The 24947-nt window shown below is 33.9% G+C and overlaps 1 protein-coding gene across 1 annotated transcript in view; it reads left to right on the top strand.

Moving 5' to 3' along the window:
• The window catches only part of ATP8B4 (ATPase phospholipid transporting 8B4 (putative)), a 230711-nt gene that overhangs the window by 67070 nt on the left and 138694 nt on the right, over positions 1-24947 (top strand). Inside the window, exons 6-7 of the mRNA XM_051973787.1 lie at positions 13376-13446; positions 17202-17284. Coding sequence (XP_051829747.1) covers positions 13376-13446; positions 17202-17284 — 154 coding nt within the window. The remainder of the gene's footprint in view (positions 1-13375; positions 13447-17201; positions 17285-24947) is intronic.

Genomic DNA, 24947 nt, shown 5'->3' with positions numbered 1-24947 from the left:
GATTCTGAAGATCATCTGGCAGAAAAAGATACCAGACACTGAGATCTTTTTTCTTTCTTTCTTTTAAAAAAAAAATAGTTTTTTTTTCAAAATATAGGCAAAGATAGTTTTCGACATTCACCCTTGCAAAACCTTGTGTTCCAATTTTTTTCTCCCTCTCTTCATCTACCCCCTGCTCTAGATAGCCAATTGGATAATAATCCAATAGATGTTAAAAATGTGCATTTCTTCTATTCATATTTCCACAGTTATTATGTTGCACAAGAAATATCAGATCAAAAAGGAAAAAATGAGAAAGAAAACAAAAACAAGCAAACAACAATAAAAACAGTGAAAAGACTATGTTGTGATCCACATTCAGTCCCCAACATTCTCTTTCTGTATGCAAATAATTCTCAGGTCCTTTTTTGAACTAATCTATCAAACATTCCAAATTTACTGCAGAGAGCACAACTCCAATGGGCTTTCCACATTGTTTGAATGCCAAATGTATGCTTGACAAAAGGACTATTTTATAGAGGACTCAAATAGGGCAGGTTAGTGGTCAGAAAAAGCTATACAAGGATATTCTTATTTATGGTAACAGAACTAAGAATGTACATGTCTTTGCTTAATTAAGCTAGTTATCTGCTCAATTACATTGAAAAGATAATCTATAGGGAAAATGGGTAAAGGAAAATTGTCCTTTCTTTATCCAGAGGAATCATCCTCTAATTTATCATTTATTAAATCAAGGGAGATGACCATTTGTTTAATTTGGAGGGAACTCTTTATTTTCCAGGAAAACAGATACTTCTCCAAGGTTGTGCCAGTGCTATTAATAGTTCTATTTAAGCAAATCAAAAATCCTAAAATTCAACCAAATACTGGAAAATTAATAAGTTGTCTCTGATAGATTTGTGCTAAAAACATAGAACAGAGACTATTTTTCTTATCTCATGATATCTATAATCTATATACAATCTAACTATATATTTATTGATGAACAAACTTTATATGCTGCCCATCTTGTCTGTATATAATAGTATATAATAATCACTCTGGACAATATCTCTTCTTTATGTGCTTCTACCTTCTGTGATTAGGGCATTTTCCCTTGAGAAATCATATGCCTCATTTAGGGGTTTCTGCAGTGTTCTTGGATTTGTCTAAATCAGCACAATGCCATTTACAAAAGGGAACATCTGGATGTCTTTATCACTTATAGAAATTCTTTTGCAATCTTTACTGCATCTCCTTCATAAAAGTAGTAAGTATACATCTCTCTGTATTATCCCTTGCTTGATATTAATGATCAGAGAGCCCTCAAATAAGGTTATCTCCATTCTTACACCTTATATAATTTTGACTCATACAGAATTATGCCTTTTTGACTAAGAGCCTTTAAAGGAGCTACTGAGGAAAATGGGATATTGTATTTACAAAAAACACTCAAAAAACTAAAGAGCAAAAACTAATTTTAAACCAATCTCTCACATTGTGAACTAAATATATTTTGCATAAATCTGTTTGCTGGTCAGTACAGTGCTTGAAGTGTTGAGCCTAAAGTCATGAAGACCTGAATTCAAATCTGACCTCAGACATTTCCTAGCTTCATGACCCCAAAGAAGTAACTTAACTTCTTTTTGCTTCAGTTTCTTTCTTTAAAATTGGAATGATAATTGTACATATTTCATAGGGTTATTGTGAGGATCAAGTGAGAGAGATAATTTTTGTTAAAAAATATTTGTTTAAAAAAAAGGTACTTACTGCGTGGACTAGTAGGAACTACATAAAAGGAAAAAAAATTACCTTTTAACTATGAGGATAAGGGAAGAATTTATGACCAAACAAGGTATAGAGAAGGTCATAGGAGATAAAATCAATACTATTAATGACATAAGATTAAAAAGGTTTTGCTGGAGATCAGTTTGGAACTATGCTCAAAAAGTTATCAAACTGTGCATAGCCTTTGATCCAACAGTGTTTCTACTGGGCTTATACTCCAAAGAGATACTAAAAAAGGGAAAGGGACCTGTATGTGCCAAAATGTTTGTGGCAGTGCTGTTTGTAGTGGCTAGAAGCTGGAAAACGAGTGGATGCCCATCAATTGGAGAATGGTTGAGTAAATTGTGGTATATGAATGTTATGGAATATTATTGTTCTGTAAGGAATGACCAGCAGGATGAATACAGAGAGGATTGGTGAGACTTACACGAACTGATGCTAAGTGAAATGAGCAGAACCAGGAGATCATTATATACCTCAACAATGATACTGTATGAGGATGTATTCTGATGGAAGTGAATATCTTCGACAAAGAGATCTAACTCAATTTCAATTGACCAAGAATAGACAGAAGCAGCTACACCCAAAAGAAAGACCACTGGGAAATGAATGTAAACTGCTTGCATTTTTGTTTTTCTTCCCGGGTTATTTATACCTTCTGAACCCAACTCTCCCTGTGCAACAAGAGAACTGTTCGGTTCCACACACATATATTGTATCTAGGATATACTGTACTAACCCTAACCCTAACCCTAACCTATTTAACATGTATAGGACTGCTTGCCATCTGGGGTAGGGGGTGGAGGGAGGAAGGGGAAAAATCGGAACAGAAGTGAATGCAAGGGATAATGTAAAAAATTACCCTGGCATGGTTTCTGTCAATAAAAAGTTATTTTTAAAAAAGATTAAAAAGGTTTTGTACAAGCAATATGAGTACAACTAAAATCAGAGGTGAAACATGACTAGAGAAAAAAATCTTTGTAGCAAAATTCTGATAAGGGTTTTATTTTCAAGATGTAATTGATTTACATTCATAAGAGCCATTCCCCCATTGCTGAACAGTTAAAGGAAATGAACAGGCAGTTTTCTAAGGAAGAAATCCAAGCTATCAATGGCCATGTGAAAAAAAGTTCCAAATTACTAATTATTGGAAAAATACAAATTAAAACACTCTGAGATTCCATCCTCACATATCAGATTCATAAAAATGACCAAAGAGAAAAATTCTGGAGGGGCTGTGTGAAAACAGGTTCATTAAGACACTCTTTGTGGACCTATGAACTGGTCCATTCCTTCTGGAAAGCAATTTTGGACACAAAATTGCATCCAAAAAGTTAAATAGTGCTACCCATTGATTCAGCAATATCACTACTAGCTCTATGTCCCAGTGAGATCAAGGAAAGAGGTAAAGCACCCATATTTACAAAAATATTTATTGGAGAATGGCTGAACAAATTATGGTATTTAAATGTAATAATAGAATGCTATTGTGAAAATGATGAAAGGGATGGTTTTGGAGATTTGCATGAATTGATGCAGAGTTAAATAAACAGAACCAATAGAATAATTTATATAATAGCAATGATTTTTTAAAGAACAAAACATTTTGAAAGACTTAAGAACTCTTATCAATTCAGTGACCAACTACGATTCTAGAGGATTTATGCTATTCATCTCCTGAAAGAGAGATGATACATTCAGTTGAGTATATTGAGACATAATTTTTTTTGGACATGGCCAATGTTGGAGTTAGTTTTACTTAACAATGCAAATTTGTTAACAAGGGTTTTGCTTTTTTGTTTTCCAATGGGGGTGGAGGAAATGGTGAGCAGAGTGTGGAGGAAAATAGAAAATAGATAATTAAATTTAAAAAAATAGGATATTGGATCTCTATATCTTTCACTCAGTTGTATAATGCTGGTCTTCTTTGGAATTACTTTTACAAAAGCATGCCTCTTCTCTTCTAATATCTTTATTAAGGATGCATCAATAAATGTAGTTTATTTTGATTAAAAAACTTTAAATATAGATGGGAAAGTGGGTAACTATGTTTGTAATTATTAATCTTTATTTTTCTCTACTTCTCTCTTGCAACAACAGATATTGATACATAATACACTGCAATTATTTTAATGTTAATCCTTTCAAAAATACTTGCCATGAACCAATAGGTGGCTAATGTAGTGGAATCTTTGGGCAGTCCAATTTTTGGCAACCTGATATTGGTTGTCCAAAATTAGAAAAGTTTTTGAGTTTGGTGCTGGAAACTTGATTGTCATATATCAGAAAGACAATATTTGAATGCTCACTATCTAAATTTAAGGCAGATCGTTTGGATGATGATAGTCAGAATGTCTTAGATGACCAATTAACTCTCTTGTTAGCCAGTCAGTATGCATATAAGGAACTTTTACAAGTGAGGAAAATTATTTATCTTCCCATCTGCCACAGTATCTAGGCCATTGAAGGTTCCCAAAAAACATTTGTTGAAGGAGTGAATAAATTAATTTCATAGAATTACAGATTTAGAAAATAGAGGTCCCATAGGCATTAAGTATTTTGATCTCCCTTCTCAGATTTTATTTTGAAGATGGAGAAACTGAGACTCCGAATAAAACTACTTGTTCAAGATGTGAGAGAGGTAGGGTTTGAACTCAGTATCTATGACTTAATGGACTATACTGCCTTTTCAATTTGTTTGAAACTAAATTTAAATACAAAAGACATCAAGCAGTTCCTGGGCTATCAAGAGGTGTAAGACACTTGCCCTCTTTCTTTCTCACTAAAAGAGCTGTGAGCATATAATGACTGATCCCCTAGAACTCAGTCCTGTCTTCAAAAGGGAGGAGATGAGGCTCTTTTTCTCCTTATACTCTATGGGAGAAAATCACTTATAGTTTAGATTTAGTTCATATATAGGGTTTTCCAAATTGGTTAGAAGAAATGTACTCAATATATAGTGCAAATCATGTATAGGACAGTTATTTATTTCCTCAACAGCAAAGAAATATTTGACATAAAAGATTCACAATCTCATATAGGCAAAGATCTATACAAGTAGCATTAGCTATTATTGATGATTAGATGTCCCTTTCAAAAAACCAGGTCAATGTATGATTAATTCTCCCTCCTTTTATTTTTATTTTCAAGACCTTTTTAGGCTTTTATGTGGCTATGACTAACCCCAGCAGCATTAAAAAGCTTTTTAGTTCCAGAATAAAACCTCACAAAACCACTTAAATGAAAATCAAATTAATAACAATGGTCATGATTATATCTATTGATACTTATGTAATGCTTCACAATTTATAAAGTATTACATATACTACAGGTATTCTTATCATCATTTTATTGATGGGAAAACAGTGTTAGAACAGTTAAATGACTTGCTCATGTGGACATATCTAGTGTCAGAAGCAAGGCTTGAACAATTGCTTAGAGGAAATGCGTTCAGAATGAGGTTGCCCTGTACTAGAAGAACTTAGTAAATTGTTATTTTAGAAATGTACTTCAGATTTGCTACATATTATGGTAGATTGAATGTAATAAATAACAGGTTTATTGCATACAATTGTAAAAGTAGTTTTGTTATGCTTTATAAACTAACTTTACGTATAATTCACTCAATATTAATAACTTTTAAAACTGAAAGAAGTATCTTCTAGCTTTAAAAAATACTAGAATACAAAAAAGCAGTCCTATTATAAATTGATTTATTATCTGTGAGAGTTTTGTTTTAAAAGAAAGACATTTTTTCTATGACAAGAGTTAAAAAAAAAACTCACTTCTGAGAAAAGATAGTCCTGGAAAGATCTTATCCACAGAATCTAACCCTACTTCCAGCCAAGAATGGGATTTTGTTCTCCCTAATTCCCTCAAGTATTAGCTAACTCTTTTAAACACCTTTAATGAATCCACCTCCCAAGAGGAAGCATTCTGCTGTCTAATTGCTCTTGTTATTAGGAAACTAGTCACTTTACTTTTATGAGCTTCAAGTCAAAGTTCCTTGTTATTTTACCTCAATAATTATAAATAATCTCTTCTCTCTTCTTTGTGTGAAGAAAACTCTGGGCCTTTCAGAGCACCTGAAGAAAAAGCTATATTATTTTTCTTTTTTAAATTGTAATGAATTACACTGATGGTGTACGTAGGGCAGTACTGTCCTTGTTTAAAATGAAATCTTATTTTGAGGGAAATACATAGAGGGAATTTGAGTGTGGTGGAGAGATAGTTATGGTTGGCCATAATTTCAAATTTATTAGATATCCAGGTGATGACAGTTAACAGAACCTCAGTCACTTTTCATCAGTTAAAATACTTTAAACACATCAGGCTTTATTGTATATTAGTGGTTTCTCATTTAATATTCTCATCAGTAGAGTGCAGTTTTCTGGGCTTCTCTGATGGGAAGGGAGGAAGTCTGATAAAAACCAACTGGGATTAGTTTTCTTAGTAGGTTCCTTCCTACCATTTTGCTCTCTTGCTTCAGGCAATATTTCTTATCTCCCTTATTGGGGTGTATAGAAAGATCAGGGAGGACTATCATCTCTGGTGTGTGGACTTTGCCATTTTCAGGGCTCCTAATCCACCTTTTGTGTCCACTTGCCACCCAACTTTAATCTGTAGCTCCAAGAGACCGTAGTGGCCACAGCCTGGTAAAACCGACTCAACAGATGGGCTAAACCAGATTGAGAGTAGTCAATAAGTCTTAAACCTGTTGGTGAGTCATGGGGGGATGTCTACCTCAAGCATGTGAAGATTTCCCTTGGTGGAATAGGTAGATGAGAATAATTTGTTCCAGCAACCTTGTTTTCTCTCTCTCTCTCTCTCTCTCTCTCTCTCTCTCTTTCTCTCTCTCTCTTCCCCTTCCTCTCTCTCTTCCTCCCTCCCTCCACACATATCTATCTATCTATTAAGCATACTAAAAATATTAGACTGCATTGCTATTTTTTTTTTAAATCATGGCTATTTCCCTCAAGATATGCAAAAAAGAGGGAACTTTTGAACTAATCTATATCTGATTTGATTTTATCTAACTAGGTAGTTTTTTATAACTGAATGAAAAATCACTTATTGAGTGCTAATTATATGGCAAACACTGTGCTAAGAACTGGGGACACCAATAGAAAAATGAATATAATTCTACTTTCAAAGCGTTCATACTCAAATGAAAGAGGAAACAAAAAAAGTTCCTCTATAAGACCAATGGAAAGTTCTGAAAGTCCTTAGGGTGCAGTTAAGGAGTAAGTGGCAAGGCCCAGGGATTCTCAGACTATGTATCCATTGAGATAATAATTTGTAAAGTGATTAACATAGTGTTTGGCTCATAGCAGACATGCACTTGTTTCCTTCCCCCATCCCTTATGACAGCAAATCAGATAACAGTGTTGGGGATCTTCAAGCTATATAGGAAAGCAGCTACAAGATAAGGTCTCAGTAGTCCTTCAGACTTTATTCAGGTCAGAATAAAGTTAGTGACTCTCTGTCCTCCAACCAGTGTAAGCAGTCAAGCAGCTAGATTGGTTCTGGGCAACCCTATTTGGGGAGGGCTTGAAGAGGGAAGGAAAGCAGGCAAATCACCTTTGGTGGTGGCAAGTCTTACCACCTGGTCATCTCAGATGAGTTCTGGGATGACCCACAGCCAGAAGACAGGGTGAAGGGGGAAGATACGGGTATCATAAGAAAGGATAGTATTGCAGTCCAGTGAAGATTTCATAACTTGATAGGGCACTGTAATTATGGAATTCCAGTAGAGTCTCCAAAGCTTCATAAACTCATAGGATTGTAGAATTCTAGTTGGAAAGAACTTTAGAAGCCTGATAAGTAAGATATGTTTTACCTATTTATTCCTGAAGTGACTTTTTATTGAGTTTCTTGACCATTATTCAATATCAGCTAAACTAGTATAGAACTGGAAAAACACAATGATTAAATTTCATTTTAAAGGAGAAAAATGTTCAGAACAAGGAAATGAATGTTGGTTCCAAATGTAACGTTTAGGCTTTATTCCAATAACTCCAAAGAATCAAATAAAGACGTTAAAAGTCATTGCTTTTTTAAAACACAAACAAAAGTTTAGGGATATTTGGGAAACTGGCAATCATTTTTGATCTTCCAAAGTAGCTTTAGAAGGTGTGGCTTGGAACACAGAATTAAGCCTCATCTTCTAGAACTAGTAACAATCCTTGTATGAGAAATAAAGTGTTTCATGAAGGAATAACTTGTATTAGAAGCTTACTTTGGAAAATCAGAGGACCCGAATTCAAATCATGCTTTCATCACTTACTAACTACATTACCTTATTAATCAAACTGCTTGATCTGTTTAGGCTTCAGATTTCTTATATGTAAAATTAAGGGATTGAAACCTTAGGTTTTGGGCACTTTCTAGCTTTAAGTCTATGATTGTATGATAAGCCTAGCTTACTTTATTTTTTGCCTAAAACTAGCTCTATCAACAGTAATGAATTGAACCAGCTACAACCAGCGAAAGAACTCTGGGAGATGACTATGAACCACTACATAGAATTCTCAATCCCTCTATTTTTGTCCACCTGCATTTTTGATTTCCTTCACAGGTTAATTGCACACTATTTCAAAGTCCGATTCTTTTTGTACAGCAAAATAACTGTATGGACATGTATACATATATTGTATTTAACTTATGCTTTAACATGTTTAACATGTATTGGTCAACCTGCCATCTGGGGGAGGGGGTGGGGAAAAGGAAGTAAAAAATTGGAACAAAGGGTTTTGCAATTTTCAATGCTGAAAAATTACCCATGCATATATCTTGTAAATAAAAAGCTATAATAAAAAAATAAATAAAACTAGCTCTATCAGGAGTGAAAAGAATCAGGAGTTCTTGTTTAAAATCCTAACTTTAACACATATTTGTATAATGTAGGGCAAATCACTTAACCTTTCTGAGGTTCATTTTACTCCTCTATGAAATGGGGATAAATAAAAATCCATCTATAATATCCTTAAGTGATCATTTGTCCTTTGCTTGAATAAATGTAACATTCCTCCCAAAGACAACACATTTATCTCATTTTTGGATTGTTCTAATAATTAGAAAGTGTTTCTTTATGTAGCTGAAATCTGCTTTTCTTCATTACTCCTAATTGTATCTTTTGGGCAAAATAAATTTCATCCTATTTTTACTTAGCAATCTTCCAACAATTTGAAAATAGCTATTATTTTTTTCTCCATAATAATCATCCACAATTCCTTCAGTTGATTTTTATATAGCATTATTTTAAATCCTTTCCTTGATTTCTTTAGTCTACTCCAGAATGTCGTTCATTCTAAATTTTTGAAGAGGACTAATGGATATCAAAAGAATAATGTCTTAACTTTGATTAGTCTGAAGCTTATCAATGTCTTTCCCAGATTATTGTGCTCAGATATTTTTTTTGGTTAGTGTAGATAATTTATTTTTTATTCAAAAAATTTTATAATAGCTTTTTATTTTTCAAAATACAGGCAAAGATAGTTTCAACATTCACTCTTGCAATATCTTCTGTTCCAGTTTTTTCCCCTTCCTCCTACCTATCTGTCCCTCCTAGACAACAAGTAATCCAATACAGGTTAAACATGTGCAATTCTTCTGAACATATTTCCATATTTATCATGCTATACAAGAAAAATCAGATTAGAAAGAAAAAAACAAGCAAGCAAAAAGTGACAATAACAAACAGAAAATACTATGTTGTGATCCACATTCAGTTCCCATAGAGCTCTCCCTGGATCGAGACCGCTCTCTTCATCATAAGTCTATTAAAATCGGATGACTAGATTTTTTTCTTTAAGTACAATGCATCAGAAATAGTTATCAGGGAATCAGGGAATATTATCAGGGAATAGGGTGGGAGAAACATCACTTCTTTAGTCCTAAGACTTACTTCTCTTAAGCTTAAAATCTTTTTTTTTTTAATAATTGTAACTTTTTATTGCCAGAGCCCATGCCTAGGTAATTTTTTACATTATCCCTTGCACTCACTTCTGTTCCAACTTTTCCCTTCCCTCCCTCCACCTCCTCCCCTAGATGGTAGGCAGTCTTATACATGTTAAATAGGTTACAGTATATCCTAGATACAATATATGTGTGCAGAACTGAACAGTTCTCTTGTTGCACAGGAAGAATTGGATTCAGAAGGTAAAAGCTTTAAATCTTAATAGCTTTTTGTTGTTTTTTCCTTATTTTTTAATCTATTTATTAAAAAAAAAAACCAGAATAGGAAAAAAGAAAGGAAAGAAAGGAAAACAAAACAAAACAGAACATTGTTATATGCCTATCAGAACAAGTTCCAGCATATGTGAAGTATTTTTTTCTTGTTTCTTGCAAAATTTTCTCTTTGATCTAGGGGTTTTGAAATTTGGCAATAATATTCCTATGTGTTTTCCACAAAGGATCTCTTTGAAGTGGAGTTCAGTGGATTTTTTTCTATTTTTACTTTCCCCTCTTATTCTATCAGCCCAGGACAATTTTGTTGGATTATTTCTTTCATTATTGTGTTAAAGTTCTTTTTTTGGTCATAGCTCTCAGGTAATCCAATTATCTTATATTTTCTCTTCTTGATCTGTTCTCCAGATCTATTGTTTTTCTAGATATTTCACAGTTTGTTATATTTTTCCATGCCTTATATTCTATTTTGTTATTTCTTGGTCTCTTATAACTTCACTGAATTTCCTTTGCCCAATTCTAATTTTTAAAGTTATTTTTGCTGTTAAGACTATATTTAGATAATTTTTTTCATAATCTTCTTATTTTTCTTGGATGGTTTTTATGTTTATTTATTCATTTTAGTTTTTTTTTTCTCAGTGTCTCTCATTTGCTTTTTAAATTTTTTTTGAGTTCTTCTATAAATTCTCTTTGCGTAGGGAGCCATTTAATGTCATTCTTTGGAATAAAATAAAAGGTGTTTTTTTGTTTTTTTACTTTACTGTCTTCTTCTGAAGATGAAACAGTCTTCCTTGTTTCCATAGTAAGTTTCTGTGGTTGGTTTTTTTCTTCTTTGCCAATTCTTTTTTTTTTTTTTTTTTTTTTGTAAGCATCTCTAATCCTGGGATAGGGGCATGGTGCCTCTAGTTTCACTTCGTCTCTCCCCTCTGACCTGGAACCCCAAACCAAGAACTGCCCCATCCTGTAAATACCCACAGCCAGTAACTTCCCTGCCTCACTGCCTCTGTACTCATGGGTGTGCTGATTCCTTCTTGCCCAAGGCTGCATCTCTGCAGCACAATTAGGCTTGGCAATTCCCAATCAATCAGGGTTTCCTCAGTCTTCCAGGACTCAGATCCTCCTCTTCACACTGTCCAGGAAGTAAAAGTTTTTTTATTCCTGCTGAGGCTCCAAGCAAATCCAGCGAGCCCCAGGGATTCTCAGGGAGCTACCCTAGAAGTGTTTATTCTTTGTACTGCAGTATCTTTTCAGATCTTGAGTTGTATCAGGAAGATCCCTGTTCTGCCCAAAGTCTTCTTGATTTTTCACCAATCTATGCTTGCAAATTTCTTCTATCTGTGGGAGAAATCTGAGAGTCTGAAATTTATTGACCTATTCCTCCATCTTCCCAGAATCTTTCCCTTAATAGCTCTTTTTTGGTTCTTTGTCAATAAACATTCATTAAATTTTTGCGATGTTCCAGGTACTGAGACTGTTGACCTATATTGAGTATATATCTAAAATTCCTTGGTTTTTTTCATATGGACTGCTATGTCTTTACCTCTCACATCTTGTAAAATTGTTTTAGTTCATTAGTAAATTCTTTCAAGACAGGGCAGTGTCCTTTTCTTTTCTAACACTGCTACCATTCTGGTGCAGGCCCTGATAAATTTACTCTTAGATTACTGAAATAACCTGCTGGTTGATTTCCCTACTCTAGTCCCTCTTTCACTCAGCTGTCAAAATAATATACCTAATGTGCTGTTCTGACCAAATCACTTTCCCTATTCAGTAAACTCTGGTGAATCCTTATCGCTTCTAGGATTAAATATAATATCCTCTGGCATTCAAAGCCCATCTATGAAGTTAAGCCTTTGATGTTACTAGCACAAGATACTTCATTCCTGTCCCTGAGTGTTTTTACTTAATGTCTCTTTTGCTTAGAATTTTCTGCCTCCACATCTGATTTCTCTGACTTTCTTCAAGTCCCAGCTAAAATCCCATATTCCACAAGAAATCTGTCCCAATTGAGTGTGGACTACAACATAGCATTTTCACTCTTTCCTATTGTTGTTTGCTTGCATTTTGTTTTCTTTCTTGGGTTTTTTTTTCCTTCTTGATCCAATTTTTCTTGTTCAGCAAGATAACTGTATAAATATGTATATATATATGATTTAATATATATTTTAACATAATTAACATGTATTAGACTACAGAAGGTTTTGCAAGGGTCAATGTGGAAAAAAATTACCCATGCATACATTTTGTAAATAAAAAGCTTTAATAAAATTAAAAAAAAAAAGAAATCTGTCCCAGTTCCTCTTGTTTCTAATGCCTTCCCTCCATTAGTTGTTTCTAGTTTATCCTATAGGTATTTTTTTTCTGTACACAGTTGTTTTCATTTTGACTTCTAGATTAAAATGTAGGCTACTGTAACCTTTTTTGTATCCCAGTGCTGAATGAGTCATTCAATCAATAAACATTTATTAAGCCTCTATCCAACTTCATAATAAATAATTAATTAATAAATGTTTATAGATAATATTGTGATGACTGCGTATTTTAAAATCAGCCGGAGTCAGGAATTCAGATTAAGGAAAAATCTTCAATCTTTATTCTTTGTGGAGGTGAAGGGAGATCGCAGGTGAAGGGGGATTGTGGTAAGCAATGTGAGCAGCTGCGACAGGACCCAGCTAGCAAAAGTGAAGGGGGATCACGATAGCAATATGTGCAGCTGTGACAGGAACTAGCCAGCATTCTCTTTCCCCTCTCTCTCCGTCCCTTTGCCTCTACCCACCAAAATCGTCATTTCCTATACAACACATCAGGACTTGCACAAAGAGTGGGCGAGGGCCATTCTTTCTCCAAGCAAATATATTAATAGAGTATGGTCCAATTACTATTTAGCCTCACGTGCTTAGGACCTCAGTGCATCAACTCGAGCTTCAGCCCATTACTTAATATCTATGATATTATTAATAAATGCTTATTTATACAAAGACTTTTCCTTTGTATCCATAGAATCTAGGCCAGCATATTGGTAGCCTCTTAATAAATACTTATTGATTGATTGCTTGATTTTTTTTAACCTACAGGTAAGATATTTATTCTTATTGTTTCATGTTATTCTATTTGGCCCAGCATTCTAAGAATGTTGAAACCTTTTAGGATTGTGGATCAGGCATCTGAAGTGTTAGTTATTCCTCCCACATTTGTGTTATCTGAAAATCTGATGAATTTGCCATTTGTACCTCAATGGATAAAACTGTTAAATAATACAGAGTCAAGCTCTCCTTTCACATCCTCCTTCCCCCACTTACCTACCCAACCAAGTTGCTATGATGGAAGTGCTTTGTTAATCTTAATGAGAGATATTGGTAGACAGACTAGGAAAAGACACATTACTCTATATGAGGCTTATAAATTCTTTTCATTTTTACAGGCTGACTTGCTCCTTTTGTCAAGCAGTGAACCACATGGTCTCTGTTATATTGAAACTGCTGAACTTGATGGGTAAGTTGATATTAAAATCAGAAATTTAACTTAGTTACTACACATATGGTATATGTCTGTCCTATAATCTATATAGACAGCTGCAATGTAATACTGGATTTGGGAGGCAAATTTATAGATTATAATGTTTTATATCAGCCTTTAATTGTATAGTTATTTTGTTTCAGAGAGCATAATTTGTCTTGCATTTGGTCCAAATCCATCTGATGCTAAGATTTATCTTTGTGTTTTTTTTTAAATGATGATTTTAAAGAGAATAACGCTTGGCAAATATTCAAGTATCCACAAACAGAAATGATTATATGTTACATTGTAAGCTTCCCTTATTTACGCTGTGCTCATGCTTAGATACTTCTTAGTTGTATGAGCCTGGGCAAGGTCTGCCTTAATTTATTCATCTTTAAAATGGAGATAATAATAGCATCTAGTTCCCAGGGTTATTGAGAGGCTCAAAAGAGGTAATTATAAAGCATCTTGTTAACTGTAAAAGACTAAGTAAATACTAGTAAATAGTTGTTATTTTTGTGGTTATTTAAAAGATATAAATTAATTTTGTGAAACTAATAATACAATCATCTTATTTGTTTCTATGTCCCCTCTGAACTATACTTCCCCCTATTTTCTGTATATTTTCCCTTTTACTGTTGTTATTTATATAGTTGCTCTCAGTATATATATGCTTTTTTGATTCTTTCTTCATTCTATCACTTTATGTAGGTTTTCATATTTGTAGTCATCATTTGTTTTTTCTTATGGTGAAATAATATACCTTTACATTTATGTAATGCTCATTCATTCTCAAATTATGAGACTCACGGACTATTTCCAATTTTTTGCTATTAAGAATATTTTAGGAATGTTTTTCTATAAAAAGATCTGAATTTAATGTCAACAGCGTTATTATTTATAAGCCCAATAGTAGGATCACTGGGTCAAAAGGTATGAACAATTTTGCATCTCTTACAGAATCAATATTCCTTTAAAAAAGATTAGATTTTTAATTTTTTGTAGTTTTTTATATTTATATTTATATTTGTATTGTTGTTTATGCTTACAGTTTGCATATATTTTTGTTGCAATATATGTCATTGTGACCTTATTTGGGATTTTTTTGGTAAAGATACTGAAGTGATTTGCTATTTTCTTCTCCAGCTCATCTTACAGATAAGAAAACTGAGACAAAAAGGGTTAAGTGACTTGACCAGGGATCGCACAGTTAGAAAGTATCTGAGATTAAATTGGAACTCAGGAAGATCAGTCTTCCTGATTCCAGTCTTGACATTCTTTCTATTGAACCACCTCACTGCCGTCTATAGCACATATGAGACTCTATATAAATATTCATTCCCTTCCCTTTCCTTCCTTGTAATTCTTTATGGCTTTAAACATATTTAGGTCATTGGCCCATTCAGAATCTTGGGCTTGATATAATTAATGAAATATTGTTGCATCTTTGCTCTATTAACCTAGATAGACCAAACGATGACATTTTCATTGTTGACTAGATAGCATGCTGTCTTGAGATATATCCTGGATTGTTTTGAATGTAGTCTTACCTATTGGTATGGGAAAGGGCTTGAGTGTGATTTAAAAAAAAAACTGGTAATTAACTGAGGACACTAATGCATTGTTGGTAGATTTGTGAACTGATCCAGCCATTCTGGAGACAATTTGAAATTATGCTCACATATATATAAAGTCATACATATCTTTTGATCCAGCAATACCACTGCTATGTCTATATTCCAAAGACATGCCAAAAAGAGAAAAGGATCTATTTGTATAAAAATATTTTTAGCAACTCTTTTTGTAGTGGTTAAGAATTGGAAATCAAAGGGATGCTCATCAATTGAGGAAAGGCTAAACAAGCTATATTATATGATTGTAATGGAATATTGTTGTGCTATAAGAAACAGCAAACAGTATGATTTCAGGAAAACCTGGAAAGTCTTATGTAACCTGATGCATGAAGCAACAGAATCAGGAGAATGTTGTACACAGTAACAGAGATATTGTTTGATGAAAAACTGTGAATAATTTAATTATTCTCAGCAATGCAATGATCCAAGACAATTATAAGGGATTAATGATGAAGCATATTTATCCACTTCCAGAAAAAGTACTGATATTGATTGAGTGCAGACTAAAACATGCTATTTTTCAGTTTTTTTGCTTATATTTTTTTTCTTTTTTTTGAGTTGTCTTGAACAAAATGACTGATATGGAAATGTTTTATATAATTTATATTATTGTCTCAGGGAGGGGATAGAGGAAAAAGAGGGGGAACAGGGGAATAGATAGAATTTGGAACTCAAAACTTTAAATAAAAATATTTAAAAGTTAGGGGGGAAAAGGCAGTAGATAGTTCTGATGGCTTATAATGATTATGCCCTCTTCCAAAAGTTGCATAAATCAATTAATTAAAAAATTAACATCAAACTTCGCAAATTTTTAAATACATATTTAATTCCCTTCATCCAAACAAGATCAGATGCTACGCAAATGGCTTCCTAATCTTATTTGTGAAATCTACAAGAATGGGATAGGTATACCAGCTGCTGGACTGTTTCTTGTAAGAATTTCGATCATTGATTTTTAGGAGGAGACAATTTTAAATATACTTTGAATTTTACAAATTACCTAAGACAGTGACAGGCATGGGGAATAATGGATAGAAATTCAGTGCTAGCTAGAGTCAGGAAGACTTGCTGCTCTAGTCTTCCCTTGATGTGTATTGTTTGTGAGACCCTTGGCAAGTCACTTAAGTTCTCATTGTCCCAAGAAATTCTCTAAAACTATAAATTAAAGAAGCATTTGTTTTTCTTTTGAAAAGCATTGCCCATCTGCATTTAGGGTTAGGATAAGGAAGTTCTCTATCTATAAAATCAAAGTTTTCTCTCTCTCTACATTGTTATGCATGCAGCAGGTGTTCAATAAATAAATGCATATGCTAATGTTATGACAAACAAAGTTTAATATTTTAATAAGTAAAAAATAAGTGCTATTAAATACTTCCCACTGGCAATATCCTCCCAAAAAATGTGCTTGTTAGGGCACAGGAGATTTTGTTTAGGCCTAAGAGAGAACTTTCTGATGGCAAGGATCATTAAACACAAGATTCTGGCAAAAACTGTGGAATCATCATCCCTGAAGATCTTAGGAATGGGGTAGAAAGCCATCTGTAGAGTATATGTGTGGTCCTGTTTGGAAGGAGGAGAACAATTTAGGTGACCTCTTGAAGTCCAGGCAAGCTCTGAGATTCCAGAATTACATGATTCTTGTGTTGCTTCGCCAAGAAAAATAAACCTGTGTTCTTTTTCTCTGTTTAAATTTAAGCTACTGTGAAATTAGCCATGATCATGTTTTGAAAGGAAAACTACTACATAGATATCCGACTCTTTAGTGTGATGTTGGCCTCTTTTGGCTAGCAGTGGTGCTACCATTCCTATTGTATTTTGTAACTCATGCGTGATGTCTGAATAGGTCCGAATGAAACCATATTTATTTTGTCCTCTGTTCTTTCAAAGAGCAAAACAGATTACTGTGTTGTTATACAGATGTGCAGTTAATGGGATGCCAACTTTTAGGAACATTGGAAGCCCCTCCCACTTTTCTGAAACTGGAAGTGGGAATGACATTCAAAGGCAGTTCCTTGAATTGACGTGTTGGGTGTTTCATGGAGTGTACCCGCTTGATTAGTTTATGTAAGATGCTGTGGACTGTTTCATACAAAATTTATATTGTTAATTTTCTAGGGAGACCAACCTAAAAGTCCGCCATGCATTACCAGTTACATCAGAACTTGGAGCAGATATTAGCAGTCTTGCAAAATTTGATGGTAAGTAGTTAAAATAATGCTATGAAACCAAGGACACAAAAATCTATGATAGAGACTGAGTTCTCTTCTCATTTTTGAAACACAATGTTAACCTATGGTATTATCACATCATTAGCTCAATATGACAAAACCAATTTGGCAAATATTTATCAAACATTTATCCTGTGCAAAATACTATACTAGGTGTTAAGACTATAAAGATGAAATAATACACAGTCCTTGTTCTCAAATTGGTGAAAGGTGATAACTGTCATTAAATATCCATTTATTCCTTTCTTTCTTTCCTACAAATTTTTTCCTATCTGTGCCCTGTAATGTTTTTCACTTGCCAGATCCTAATCTCAGTGGGTTCCTGTTAATATTTGTGGAGAATAGAGGCATAAGATTCACTATATTCTATAGTAGTTAGATGGGTTTATTCATTCACCAGGATATCTCCAAAGCTCAAGGATTAGATTGTAAAGTCTTTAAGAATAGGAATCGATGGCTAGAATGACAGGGAAAGATAATGCGGAATGTTGGAGGGGATGTGGGAAAACAGGGACACTGATACATTGTTGGTGGAATTGTGAACACATCCAGCCATTCTGGAGAGCAATTTGGAACTAGGCTCAAAAAGTTATCAAACTGTGCATACCCTTTGATCTAGCAGTGTTTCTACTGGGCTTATATCCCAAAGAGATACTAAAGAAGGGAAAGGGACCTGTATGTGCCAAAATGTTTGTGGCAGCCCTATTTGTAGTGGCTAGAAACTGGAAAATGAATGGATGCCCATCAATTGGAGAATGGTTGAGTAAATTGTGGTGTATGAACGTTATGGAATATTATTGTTCTGTAAGAAATGACCAGCAGGATGAATACAGAGAGGACCGGCGAGACTTACATGAACTGATGCTAAGTGAAATGAGCAGAACCAGGAGATCATTATATACTTCAACAATGATACTGTTTGAGGATGTATTCTGATGGAAGTGGATCTCTTTGATAAAGAGAGCTAATTCAGTTTCAGTTGATCAAGGATGGACAGAAGCAACTATACCCAAAGAAAAAACACTGGGAAATGAATATAAACTGCTTGCATTTTTGTTATTCTTCCTGGGTTATTTATACCTTCTGAATCCAATTCTCCCTGTGCAACAAGAGAACTGTTCGGTTCTGCACACATATATTGTGTCTAGGATATACTGTAACCTATTTAACATGCATAGAACTGCTTGCCATCTGGGGGAGGGGGTGGAGGGAGGGAGGAGAAAAATTGGAACAGAAGTGAGTGCAAGGGATAATGCTGTAAAAAATTAACCTGGCATGGGTTAAAAATAAAAAATAAATAAAAAATAAAAATAGAAAAACAAAAAGAACAGGAATCAAACCTCTTTGGCCTTCTTATCTTTTATTGCATCTTACACATAGTAGATATTAAATATTGTTTGGTTGACTTATCAAGCTTTCCATTCTTAGATTTCTACCTCTACTGACCCTGTCTATGTGTCCTTGAAAAAACTAGGTTACCTTGTAAGGAAATGATGAAGCAGTCCAAGTTTGTTGTCCACGATCTCTTAGCACCCTTAGAACTTGTTCTTCTTCCCATCTCTGGACAACTAATCTGTCCCCTTTTCTGGAAACATTAAGATCTATGGTTTTCTAGAGTTTCTCATAGTAAAATCTCAGTGAATCCTGAAATTACAGACACTTAGAGTAGATATTTTGAGATTCTCTCAATTTATAACTCATAATTGGTATTCTATTAGATCTTACAATTTGGATTTAGGGATTCACAGAAAATAAGTTATAGTCAGTTATCACAGATAATCTGCTCTGTCTGCCATGAAGAGTTGGGGCTAGGTATTAAATAAAAATTTTCTTGCTTTGGTTTTCTTAGGTGGCGTTATAGTAGACGAAACTGTCTGGTGTTTATTTTTGATTTGGGGGCAAACAATGTTTATCTTTATTTTTAAAAGAACCAACCATATGGGAGAACTTCTTTCCTTAACACTGAGGAAGGGCTAAATCCAACATATGATTATGGATAGACCACTGGGCTTGTAATGAAAAAGATTCATCTTTCTGAATTCAAATTTTATCTCAGACATTTATTAACTATGTGACCATGGACAAGTCCCTTAACCCTGTTTGTTTCCATTTTCTCATCTGTAAAATGAACTGGAGAAAGAAATAGCAAACCACTTCAGTATTTTTGCCAAGAAAACCCCAAATGGGGTCACAAAGAGTTGGACATTACGGAAATGACGCAATAGCAACAACAATACACTTGTATACCTTGGCTTGGTCTGGTTAATAAGTTTGATTTGTAAGTGCTAGTAACTGACTTAAAGATTTATTTATTTATTTTGGTCTATATTAATCTAAGATTTGGACAAAGACGTCACAATGATCTCATAGGTTAAGCATACACACTCCCCTTTTGGTGTTTCTCAAATGCACAAATGAAAGCTTTATTGTTTATGCTTTATTTTTGTTTTTAAACCTCTGTCTGGAGCCAGTAAATATATTAATTCCTGCTACAGAAGCATATTGTACAGCCAATAGTAGTATGAAAAATATTGAATTCTTCCATATTCAGAAGGATTTCTATGATGTAAGTCAGAGGAAGAGTCTAGAAAATGTGAATGGTTCAACTAATATTTGTCATTTGATTCTTTAGCTACTAAAGAGTAGCTTAAAATAAATGTTAGTAGGAGTCCAATAAAACCAATTGTTCATGTACATCATGAACATCATATTGTTTAAAAAAAGGATGCAAAACAATATGATGTTTTGGAATTCTGATAGAAAGCTTAATATGTTTTAGCATGTGATCTGACAGTACAAGTGAAGAATTCTAGTCTTATGATAAATGACAATAGTTTGAAAATTATATTTTATTTTTAATTTAGAATAAAACAAGCAACTTCATAACATAGTGTAATAAACAATGATTGTACATTAAAATGCAGGTCTACAGTGTAGACTTGCTATTTCTTTCAAATTTATAACATTATAATGTAAATTTTTTTCATTTTTCCCTATCCTGTCCCCCCAAAAGATGGCTACCATTATACACAAATACTGTTTTAAGAAAATCATCCTTTTACATTTTATTTTAGTTTCTTCACATATAAGTCCATTAGGGAAAAATGTTCTTGATTCTCCTTTGTAATGACTAGTATTCAAAGTTGTCAGAAACTCTTTTAAACAGTGGATGGGACTTGGGGTCAGAAGACATGAAGACTCATCTTTATTAGTTCAAATGTGGCCTCAGACACTAGCTATATGATCCTAAGCAAGTGACTTAACCCTGTTTGCCTCAGTTTCCTCATTTGTAAAATGACCTGGAAAGAGAACTAGTAAGCCATTGCAATATTTTTTGCAAAGAAATCCTCAAATGGGGTCCTAGCAAAGAATTGGACATAACCAAAATGCCACAATCGCAACAATAACAAAACCTAATCATTCATTTTAAAGCAAGAAATAATTTGTAAATAATTTAATAATAACAATAAAATTACTGTTGTGTCCCAACTCTCTATCTATGCTCCTATATTGTTATAATAATAATAATATTGATAACCTAAATTTATAACTCTTTAAGACTTAACAGTTTATTACTTCAGAACAGTTTTGTGAGATAGGTAGACAAAGTATCACTATACTAATTTAATAGATTAGGGAACTGAGACTCCAAGAGATGAAGTCACTTGCTAAAGGTCACAGTGACTAGCTAGAGAGAGATAAACTATGTACTTGTTTCACTGGTATTGGGAATACCTAGATGTAAGGATTTTGACAATTCAGGTCTGTTCATTCTCTGCAACTTAAGAGTCTTTGAGAGTTATTCGGGTCCCTGAGAGATTGTCACTTGCCCAGGGTCTTGCCCAGGGTCACAGCCAGTATGTGTTTGAGAGACCAGACTTGAACTCAAATGTTCACTCTCCACTATGACTCACTGAGTTGCTGTAAAAAAACAAAAGTAGTATTTTTATACTTCATCAAAGTGATTGGTTTTGCATGTGAGCTCCTCTGGACTAATAGCGATTACTCATTTATTGTTTTCACTCAAATGTATTTATCATAGTCTGAGTGGTTTCCTCAAAGCATCAATAGAAAGTTGTTTTCCCATTTAAAGGCAATAGCCTCATTTTTATCATTTGTACTCAAACTAGGAATGCTTTTTATATGTCACATAATGCAAAAACTGATATGATAATGAGTGCAATTCAATTCAGTCATGCATTAAGCAAATTCTCTGTAAGATACCTTGCTAAGTGCTGGGGCTAAGAAGCCAAAAAATAAACACTCTTAACTGATAAAGAGCTTACATTCTTTGGTAGGAAGAACATGAATATGACATAAATAATAGATAAATTAATAAGATAAATTTAATAGATTTATTTTTATTATTTTTATTAACTTGTTATTAATAATTTATCTATTAATAATAAACAAAAATAATAAAAATAATTAATAAAAATTAAAAAAATAATAAGATTTAAAGAGGGAAGAAAACATTAACAATTGAGATAAGCCTTAGAGGAAAATAAATCAACAAGCATTTATTAGGTGCGTACTGTATGTTGGAAACTACTTAGCACTGATGGATTCTAAGATATAGAGATAAGCAGGAAGTGCCTGCTAGGATATGGAAAGAGACCCAGTTTGTGCAAATATTGAAGGTAGGAATTGCCATGTTGAGTTTAAGAAATAGCAGCCAATCTAATTTGCTTAGAATGTAGAGTACATGAAGGATGATGTAGTAGGGAGACCTGAAATTCAGCAGAGAAATTAATGCTGCATATATAGATTTGAGAGGCCTCTATTTAGATATGATGATCAAATATGTGGAAATTGATAAGATTACCAAAGGAGAAAACCTGCCACAAGACAGCATCTTGGGGGACATTTATACTCAGGGGATGGAAAATTATTGAGGAACCAGCAAAAGAGACAGAATGGTTGGAATTTATTGGAAGAGAAAAAAGAAGACAATAATGTCGCAGAAGCCCAGGAAGAAGAGAGAATCCAGGAGGAGGAGTTTTGGAAGCTGAAGAATGAGGAATGAGAAAAAAAGTCATTAGATTCCAGAGTTGAGATCAATGCTAAGTAACTTCGCAAAAATGGATTTCAGTAGAGCTGGGAATTTTGAAGCCAGACTGTAAGCAGTTGAGAAGAGTATAAGGTGAGAATGTAGAGATATCAATCATTGAAGTTTGGCAGTGAAAGAAAAGACCAATATTGGATGAGAGCTCACTGAAATGGCTCTTTAAGGAGGAGGGGGGAATCAGTAAATAATCAACAAATGTTTATGAAGCTTCTGCTATGTTCTAGGCCCTGTGCTAGGTACTAATGGTGATACAAAGACAAAGAGAAAGGGAAGTACTGAGTGTTGGGGCAAAGTCCTAGAAGAGGTGGCAAGAGATGAGATTAAGTGCACATGCAGAGCAGCTGATCTTGAAGAATGGGTCTACTTTTTCCTTAGAGGCTGGAACAAAGGAGATGATAGTAAAGAAGTAGAGGGACTTTCCCATATGGAATAAAAAAAGATGAGAAAAGTGGAATGAATGACATTTATAAAATGTTGGAGTTCTTGTTCTTCTCAAAACACAGCCAGTTTAGCTTAGAGCCCTCCAAATATCTCCAAATCCAAAGGTTTTGTCCTTTAGTCTCTGCCTCTGCTTTCTTCAGCCTCCAACCAGCACAGAGATGGAATGAATCTCTTGTCTCCTTCACTTGGGGCTTGGCTAGCTTTCTGATGAGTCTTTCAGATCAGCTTGGTCTCTGTGGGGGAAGTACAGGAGCCCAGCCACCAACTACAGTGGTGTGAGATGAAGGGTTTTTGTATAAAAGTTGAAGACAAAAAGAGATTAGTACCACCAGTTGCAGGCAGTATGGTAGCCAATCAGGGAGGAATAAAATGATTTCTCTGTGAGTCCTGTAAAGATAAAATGACATAAATTTGTAGAGGACTCTATGTTCTGTATGTTCAGCCTGTCCTGTACCAGTCATTCTTTTATTTTGAAATCCTAAATTTCTCTGAATTTTTAAATAGGTGATAGTTAAAATGAGCTTTTACCCTTTCTGAAATGTCACTTTGTGTTTCTGAAAATGTATCTAAAAAATGCACAGATGAATTAGGATTAAATGAATTAGATACAGCATACAAATTAAATTTCCTTTATTAATTGCTATATTTACAAACCAAAGAAAAATGGGGTTAACATAAAATATGGTGTGGGTTTTTAAAATTCCTCATTTAAAAGATTCTAGCTAGCATTTCCTATTGGAATTGTGAGAGAAACTGCCTTCTTTTAAAATTTTATGCTAGTATAAAATATTAGGAACACTGGAGATATTTATCCTATTGAAGCATGCTGCTATTATAGGCATTCTCTAAGTCTTGTGAATTTGGTGTCTTAATTTTGGCAGTAGTGTGTTAGGCAGATTATAAACTCTCAATTTTACAAATATTTCTTTTCAAGCAATAATATAAGTTTAATTAAGGAAAGAATGAAAAAATAGTTAACTTTGGCATTTCAAGGATCTGTGGTATTTCTTCCATGGACAAAGTGAACAACTTTCTAATGACTTAGTTGGTTTTTGTGATTTGTTGCAGAAGAAAAAAATCAATCACTTATAGCCAGACTTATTAGTAAGTCTATCAAAACTTTTCAAGTTTTTATCCACAGAAAATAGCTATATATCAGCAAGTCTTTACAGGAAAACCAGCAAAAGTTCATAGGACTTCCTGAAGGTCATCTAGGTGGAAGATTTGATAGAGTGCCAGGCCAGGAGTTTTAAAGACTTAACTTCTTGAGTTCAAATCTGGTTTCAGACACATAGCTAGTCTATGTGTGGCCCTAGGCAAGTCACTTAACTACCTCAGTTTCCTTATCTGTAAAATGAACTGGAGAAAAAAGTATCAAACCACTCCAGTAGCTTGTCAAAAAAATGCCAAATGAGTCATGAAAAATTGGACTTGACTGAAATGACATAAGATCTCCTAGAGCTTGTTATCCCACTGACATAACTTCTAAAAATAGTTAAAATGATGTGGTACAATAGAAAGACCCTAGAACTTAGTATATAGGACCTAAGTTCTAATCCTGGCTCTGTAACTTACTACTGATGTATACTTGAGCAAATGATTGGTTTCTTTGGACCTCAGTTTCTTTATCTATTAAAGGAAGAAGTTGGACTACATAACCTCTGAGGATCTTTCCAGTGATAGATTCTATGACCCACGTATTACCATGAAATATTGTAAGAAGACTTGAGTTCAGAATATATTATTCATATTGAGGACATTTTAAGTCAAATATAAATCTGCAAATAAGTATTTTAAATCAGCTATTTTTCAGTTAATAAATATTTTTTCCTCTCTGTTCCACTTCTCATATTGGAAAAAAAAAAACCCTTTGGATAAATCATTATTCATTAAAATAGGAGCTAGCTGGGACAGAGAGTTCCTTTAAAATTTTTTTTCTCTAGTTTTAGTAACTTTTACCAGTGACTCACACATACTGAAATCAGGCAGAGAAGACATACACAGAAAGGAGAGAAAAAGCACACACATATATAGAAAAAATGACTGATTGAACAAAGGTACTTGCATGAACATGGTTCAGGCTGGTATTGTCATTTATTTTAGAAAAAACAATGTGTTATAATG

This window comes from Antechinus flavipes, chromosome 2 (genome assembly GCF_016432865.1).
Source record: "Antechinus flavipes isolate AdamAnt ecotype Samford, QLD, Australia chromosome 2, AdamAnt_v2, whole genome shotgun sequence".
NCBI classification, from domain to species: domain Eukaryota; kingdom Metazoa; phylum Chordata; class Mammalia; order Dasyuromorphia; family Dasyuridae; genus Antechinus; species Antechinus flavipes.
Note: the sequence above shows the minus strand (reverse complement) of the source record. Positions and strands in the feature narration are given on the sequence as shown.